The 7897-nt window shown below is 49.4% G+C and overlaps 1 protein-coding gene across 2 annotated transcripts in view; it reads left to right on the top strand.

The window, feature by feature from the left end:
• Positions 1-608: 608 nt before the first annotated feature.
• Positions 609-7897, top strand: part of Gata4 (GATA binding protein 4) — a 34301-nt gene continuing 27012 nt past the window's right edge. For both annotated transcript variants that reach the window (XM_051160677.1, XM_051160676.1), the window contains exon 1: positions 609-1429. In XM_051160677.1, coding sequence (XP_051016634.1) covers positions 817-1429 — 613 coding nt within the window. In that variant the 5' untranslated portion in view covers positions 609-816. The remainder of the gene's footprint in view (positions 1430-7897) is intronic.

The following is a 7897-nucleotide window of genomic DNA, read 5'->3' as shown; positions in this document are numbered from 1 at the left end:
CTTTCAGAAAACCGAGGCAAAAAAAAGTGGGGAAAAGTGCTAGGAGATTAAGGTAAAATTAAAGTCCTTCCTGATAAGCAATATAAAAATAATTGGCCCAGATCACCACCAAGAACTGAATGCCCGAAACTCCAAGTCCTTAGGTCGCCTTCCAAAATACTTCCCACTGACGGACTAAACAAAGGCCACACCGCTTTCGGCTGTACCGCTCCACCTCCGAACCAGGCAAGTCAAGGGCGCTTTCCTCTGCTGTGAGGAAGAAGCTTGGAAAACCCCGACAGCGGCTCTGAAAGTCTTGGGGTGAACTCTCACCGTTGTCTTTTCTCCTTCAGGACTGCAGCCACAGTGAAGGGAAGGAGCCCACTTCATCCTTCTGCGCTGGAGCCCCGCGGGGAGCCAACAGCTGCGCCTGGGCGAGCAGCAGGCGGAACTCAAGGAGTAGGCGCATCCAGCCGGTGGGTGATCTGAAAACCTGCGCAAGGTGTTCGAGCCTAGCATCAACCTGGGCACTTCCATCCTCTGGGCCTTTAAGTGGAGTCGGCCTTCCGGCACTGCCTTCTGGAGCAACCACAAATCCAATTTGGGATTTTTTTCCCCCCCTGAACAAATCAGAGCCTAGAGATTGCTACTCTGATGCTGGAGTTAATTCGTATATATTTTGAGCGAGTTGGGCCTCTCCCTATTGATTTTTGATCTCCGATTTCCTGGCAGTTCTGCACACCTGCATTTTAATTCTTGTCACTTTGATCTGCTGTGCCCCCGTGGCTCCTTGACCTGCAAGTAAAGGGAGGACACCAACGTGCAGAGCTTGGGGCGATGTACCAAAGCCTGGCCATGGCCGCCAACCACGGCCCCCCGCCCGGCGCCTACGAAGCGGGAGGCCCTGGCGCCTTCATGCACAGCGCGGGCGCAGCGTCCTCTCCGGTCTACGTGCCCACGCCGCGGGTACCATCCTCTGTGCTGGGCCTGTCCTACTTACAGGGCGGAGGCGGGGGCGCTGCGTCTGGAGCCACCTCGGGTGGCAGCTCTGGGGCCGCCCCGTCGGGTGCAGGGCCTGGAACCCAGCAAGGCAGCCCGGGCTGGAGCCAGGCCGGAGCCGACGGAGCCGCCTACACCCCGCCGCCCGTGTCCCCGCGCTTCTCCTTCCCGGGGACTACTGGGTCCCTGGCCGCCGCGGCCGCTGCCGCTGCCGCCCGTGAAGCCGCAGCCTACAGCAGTGGCGGTGGGGCGGCGGGCGCTGGCCTGAGCGGCCGTGAGCAGTATGGGCGTCCTGGCTTCGCCAGTTCCTACTCCAGCCCCTACCCAGCCTACATGGCCGATGTGGGTGCGTCCTGGGCCGCAGCTGCGGCGGCCTCCGCCGGCCCCTTTGACAGCCCAGTCTTGCACAGCCTACCGGGAAGGGCCAACCCTGCCAGACACCCCAATCTCGGTGAGTATCAAAGAGCCTTGAGCTCTGGGGCATTCAACTTTCTCAATTGTGTTGGGGTTGGGGAGCACCCCTGATGCAAGGAGCCTCCAGGAAGGCAGCTTGGAAGCTGGAGGCTCGTGCTTGTGGGCCGCCATAGTGGTGATGAGTGGCCAGGCTACCAGGAGTCCAGCAACGAACGTCCTTCTGTAACTGGTGGCCTTGTCTGCACAGCCTATTGGTGACAGTGGGAGGTGTTGGGTTCTCTTGGGTCTGCTGGAGCAGTCTGGCGATGTGATACCTGGGACTCAGCCCCCCACCCCCTCCATCCCTTCCTGTGAGTCCTCATCAAATCTGAGACCTGCGCCATTTGGCAGCCAGGTTGGAAGATCCCTCTGGGTGGCAGATAGATGACTTTCCGGCGGCGGCAGAGGGACTGGGGCGGGGGGTGAGGGGGTGAGGGGAGGACGAGTAGGGGGGCGACGGCGTGTGGCGGGGAGTGGTGGTGGTGGTGGTGGTGGTGGTGGTGGTTTCACACCGGAAATAATGAAGAGATCAGCAAAGGAGACTGCCAGAGGTGGGTTAAACTGGAGCCTAGCCCAGTTGAGTCCTCAGGCATACTGTGAAGTTGTGAAGTTCTACGGTGCCGGTGCCACTGTCCTGGTCAGATGCCTTAGATCAGTGACTGGAGACAGGGCAGAGGGCCTTCTTTATAATGCCTAAATTAAGTGGAGATTTTTAAAGGGCCTCCTCATCTGAGGAAGGCCAGGTTACCAGTAACAGTGGCCAATAGGCCTATCCAGGAGAGACAACGAACTTGTCCACTTACCCAATCTACTGAAGTAACTTTCAGAGGGGTCCTGGCCACTTGGGCTGGGGCACGGGGGAGGGGGGCGGGAAGGGGGCGGGGGGAAGGGCGGAAAGGAAAGTGGCTGTGCACTCCTGTAAATGCTGAAGACCCTATTCTGGTGTAGAATATCTGGGAAGGCTTGGAGGTGGAGTTTGGACAGAGCTGGCTCTTGGGGAAGGGAGGAAGCACAGACCTGAGAAACAAAGTTAACATTTATTGACTACCTACTAAGTGCTAAATCCTTTTGCGTTTGCTGTCACTTTGAAGAGTAAAGTCTATCCCTTGCCACTCCCGGGTGCTTGTTTGTCTCCTGAGTGGAGGCTCTGGCTTTGAAGAGATTTAAAGTTATTCTCTGGCCCTGGGTGGCCATGGAAGGTCCCCCTGGGAGGGGAGTCTAGCCAAATATACATCACAGGTAAACTGATTAACAGTGGACTGGCGCCAGGGCTGGGTTTGTGGCTACCAATGTCCTCCTCCCCTGCAGAGCCAAGCAGTCTGCACCCAGAGGAAGGAGGGTCAGCGGACCAATGTGGCTCTGGCCTTTGAGACAGAGCAGGGTGGAGGTTGGAAGTGGACCTGTAGGGCCCTGGCCTGCATCCTTAGTACCAGAGCTCCCTCCAACACACCCCAACTCCTAGAAGGAATAAACTGCCCCACAATTGTAATTCCAGAACTAGGAAGGGTAGCCTGGGCTACATAGCAGTCCCAATCTAAAAAAAAAAAAAAAAAAAAAAAGAGTTAGAATTTGGTGTTTGGATACAGCAAAGAGTGAAATCCCCATCCAAAGAGGAAGACATTCCTGTATTTAATATAAAAACAAAATGCAGTGACATTGTGTGACTGTACATGCGGGCTGAAGAAGGTTCCCTGAATTCCAGGATCCACATAAAGCAAGCAAAACAATAGGAGACATCTCCCCCCACTCACCCCTACCTCCCCCATTCTCCCCACCCCCACCCCCATCCTTACCCCCACAGGAAAGCCCTGCTTACAGCTAAGTGTTGAAAAAAATGCCTGGGATTGTCATGAGGGGACAGCGGGCATCGTGAGACTCTGTTGTCATGCCTCAATGTATTTGGAGGACTTGAAAATTTAAGTATGAAATTTGAAACAGTCCCTGATGAGCCAGGATAGTTGTTTATTTTAATTAGATATGAAAATTGTGGTAAGATATAAGTCAGTGTGGTAAGGTACGGGGAAATGAGCTGAGAACAAAACAGAGAAAGCAGGAAAAAAGCTCCCTCTGAACCCTTGGAGGTGTCCACCTAGGGTGCCATCTGCATTAGGTCTTGTTTGCTAGGAAAGGAACCTGGACCTGCAGTTAAAACAAGGAAGAGAGGAGCCAGGGGGCATGGTGGCACATGCCTTTAATCCCAGCACTGGGGAGGCAGAGGCAGGCGGATCGCTGTGAATTTGAGGCCAGTCTGGTCTACAAAGCAAGCCTAGGACCGCCAAGGCTAACACAGAAAGACCCTGTCTCAAAACAAAAACAAAACAAAACAGAAAAACAAGAAAGAGAGAAAGAGACAAGTGCACTCCCTTACTCAGCGCATATGTACATATACAATATAGGACACAATAATACAACACAGCTCGTGCTTTGCTTCAATCATAGATTCACCTCCAAAGGTGAATCTCAGAGATCGATTCAGAAGTCTGAGACATTTTAAATTTGTGTTGAGGAGAAAAAAGCAGATGCCATTTTCTTTTCTAGGAGGTTGGACTGTTTTGGTATTAACAGCCAACAGCCAACAAGTTGCTGTGCTGGCTATTGGAATAAGGCAGAAATCGAGATGATAAAAGCCAACAGGGACGTGTGAAAAGACACGAAGTTAGCAAGAAAGAAATTACCGTGCCCTGACTGTAACGTATGTGAACTTTAGTTCATTCCAAGTTCAACAGACCCAGGACCCTGGAGTGACTGTTAGAAGCATTAATTAGGTACAATAATGGAATTCTGTGACCTTACCTAGTTAGGTACAGAGTCTTATTCATATATAGGTGCCTGGCACATGCTGGGCACGTAGCAAATATTTGAGTAGAGATCTGGGAGGTAATTGCCCCAGGACTCTGCCCTGCCCTGGTCAAACCACACAGAATGGGTGTGGTGGCATACACCTGTGACCCCAGCACTCAGGAGGCTGAGGCAGGAGCACTGAGCACTCAAGGCTAGTGTGAGCTACATAGCAACCCCCTGCTTAAAAAAGAAAAGAAAAAAGACAAACTCCGGAAAGTTTCAGAGCAGAGAGAGCGGGAAGGGTGAGGGCTCTCGACATGTGGGACCACCGGAGAGAAAGCCTGTGCTGCTCTCAGTGAGCAGGTGCTAGGGTTGAGAATACTGGTGTGCGTGCGTGCGTGGCTGTGGCTGTGTAGAAGCACATCGTGTCTTCTAGTTTTACTGGACTTTAGAAGTTTAGCTTCCAATGCAGCTAGTCAAGCAGTTCTTATATTCCCAGGGCTGCATATGTGTGCTGTAACATTCCTACAGCAGGAAAAAAACGGCCATCTCTTTTTAAAGAATGCAGTGCCAAGAATGCTGGAGATGTACTCTTTAAAAAAAAACATGTTTTTTTAGAGATTTATTTATTTTATATGTATGAGTGCTTTGCCTGCATGTATGTGTATCACATATGTGTCTGGTGCTAGAAGTGAAGTGTGGAGGCCAGAAGAGGATAGCAGGTGCCCTGGAAAGAGAGTTGTGAGTGTGTGGTTGTGGTGAGCCACCCTGTGGATGCTGGGGTTCAAACCCAAGTCCTCTGCAGGAAGAACAAGGTGCTCCAAACTTCTGAGCCATCGCCCCATCCCGAGATATATTCTTAAAGTAGGAGACTTATATTGTGCGTGTAACATATCCCAGTCTAGTTGATTTTTATACCTGTTAAGGCAATGTTCAGACTTAAAGCAAAAAGAAGAGAGAGAGAGGGAAAGAGTAATGAAAGAGATGAGAGAGAGAGAGAGAGAGATTAGACATAAATAGACTGTAAAAGGTATGATGTGCTTACAGCTGTTACTGAAATGTCTAAGAATTATAATTTACTAAGGGAAAGTAATTCTTTTGTTTCTTAGAGTAATAAGCAATTCTATTATTCTTAAAGCATTTGGGGGAGAGGGAATGGAGTCAATTGAGGCCCCAATGACAATAAAAGAAGGAAATAAGTGTGTGTAATGCTCGGCAGTATTGAAACAATCCAGAAAGCGAAAGGTGTCACTCTATCAGAGACAGAAAGAGAGAGAGAGAGAGAGAGAGAGAGAGAGAGAGAGAGAGAGAGAGAGAGAGAGAGAGAGAGAGAGAGAGTGTCTGAGGTCAGCGGAAAATGCCATAGTGTTTGTTGGGTCTTTTGGGAACTGCTTTATCAATTAGGCCAGTTGCTTTCAGGGCCAGTTGGTTCACAGGGACCTCTGTGATCTCTGAAGTAGCCTATTCAGCTCAAGAACAACTTGTCAGTCTTCAAGAAAATCAAAGCTGTTTAATTTTCCGGTTGCCACCCTGCGCAGGTCAATCAGAGTGGGAACTGGTTTGCGGTGCTAAGTGGAGAACCAGTTAAATAGGGAAGGTGCGTTGGGGTGGCCTGGGGTGTGTCTCTGCCTCTAGCGACACCTGTCACTTGCCGGATTGTGTCCCATGAAAAGGTCAGGCCACATTTGCTGGCGGAATATGTTCAGGAGACAGTTCTAGATAATGCCCTTTTCTGTTCCCTTCCCTGTTATTTTTTTTTCCCCCTTCTTTAAATGCACTAAGAAAACAAACATGCTGTGAGGTGTCGGGGACCTATGGGTGGGAATCTTCATTAGTAGCGCCTTTGTGGAGCGTCGTTGGTAAAGCAGTCAAATCACAGCAGATAGCCTTGACAGGAGCGTTAGACTCCAAATAATTAAGTCTGAGGTACATACTGCGGCATATTTTTCAATCCACAATAACAAAGCCCAGAAGTAGCATAAATGCACACCGTCAGGGGAAGGTGGTCATATGCTGCACACATACCTGAGCATAGAGGATGATGGGAGTCACCACTGGACCCCATGAGATCCTTTCTAAGACACTTGGACATGCAGGAGGTGTGTGCAGCACTCTTCCTGGTGTCAAAAGAAACAGGGAAATACTATTGTACTCATTTGAACAAATACACAAATTATCTCTGAAAACCTTCCTCAAGCTATAGGCAAAGAATTTGTAACATTGATTGTCTATGGGGAGCCTAAGGGGTAGAAAAAGAAAGAAATTAAAGCAGCTTGCTCTACCCATCTGTGCTGTATAATTGAAAACACTTTTGGTCAGCTTAACCTCCCCTCCCCACCACACCCCGAGATAGGATTTCTCTGTGTAGCCCTGGCTGTCCTGGAATACTCTCTCTCTCTCTCTCTCTCTCTCTCTCTCTCTCTCTCTCTCTCTCTGTGTGTGTGTGTGTGTGTGTGTGTGTAGACCAGGCTGGCTTCAAACTCACAGAGATCTATCTGCCTCTTCTTCCCAAGTGCTGGGATTAAAGACAGGTGCCACCACTGTCTGGCCAGCTTAACCATTTTTGTGTTTTATAATTCTACCAAATAATAAACACACTATGTCAGGCAAGATGGTTCAGTGGGTAAATGAGCTTGCCATGAAGTCTGACTGACAATTTGAGTTCTGAACAACCCCTTTACACACACGCGCACGCGCACACACACACACACACACACACACACACACACAGACACACACACCCTGTGAGTCCACATGGTAAAAGGAGAAAACTGATTCCTGAAGGCTATTCTCTGCATGTGCACATTCATTTGTGGCCTGTGAATGGACATGCACAAACATACACATATACAATAAATAAGCACATAAAACACAATTTTAAATCTTTAAGAGTACATTTGAACTCTGGTGGAATTTAGTTTTGGTGTAGTTTTTAAACATATAATAAATAATAATTATTTTATTTAAACAAGAACAAATACGTTATGTTTATTCACATACATAGATATATATGTCTACCTTACACACACACACACACACACACACACACACACACACACACACACACACACACACAAATGAATGAAGGCCAAAAAAACAACTTGCCACATAGTTCTGGGGAGGAAACTCCTGTTGTTAAAGCTTGGAAGGGAGTGCCCTTACCAACCGAGCCATCTCGCTGGCCTGATAAGATTTTCTTTATCATCCTGCATTCTACACGTGCAGTTCAGTGTCAGGTCTCAGTGTTGCTGTGCAGTGGATCTCCAGAATGTTGATCATCCTGCAGAACAGTACCAACTCCTCGGTCCCTTCTCTCCGCAGCCATCTCATTCTGCTCTCTGTGGCTGTGATTTGCCTGCTCTCCTTCTCGCCTGTGAGCAAATCCTCTGATACCTGGTAGTTAGTGACCACTTCTGGTTTTCCCACAGCTGATGTTAAGACGAGTACATGCTGGAAAACCACCAACCTTTTACACTGGTCACCTAAACTAGCCTTTAATAATAATAGAGTTGGGGCTGGAGAGATGGCTCAGATGGTGAGGTGTCTACTGTGCAAGCATGAAGACCTGAGTTCAAATCCCCAGTACCCACATAAAGCAGTGTTTCAAGCTGGTAACCCTGGTGCTGGGGCAGGGGGAGAGGGAAAAGGCAAGCTCACTTACCCACTGTCATTTACTGGCCAGTCT

The sequence above is a fragment of the Acomys russatus genome, chromosome 18 (genome assembly GCF_903995435.1).
Source record: "Acomys russatus chromosome 18, mAcoRus1.1, whole genome shotgun sequence".
NCBI classification, from domain to species: Eukaryota; Metazoa; Chordata; class Mammalia; order Rodentia; family Muridae; genus Acomys; species Acomys russatus.
Note: the sequence above shows the minus strand (reverse complement) of the source record. Positions and strands in the feature narration are given on the sequence as shown.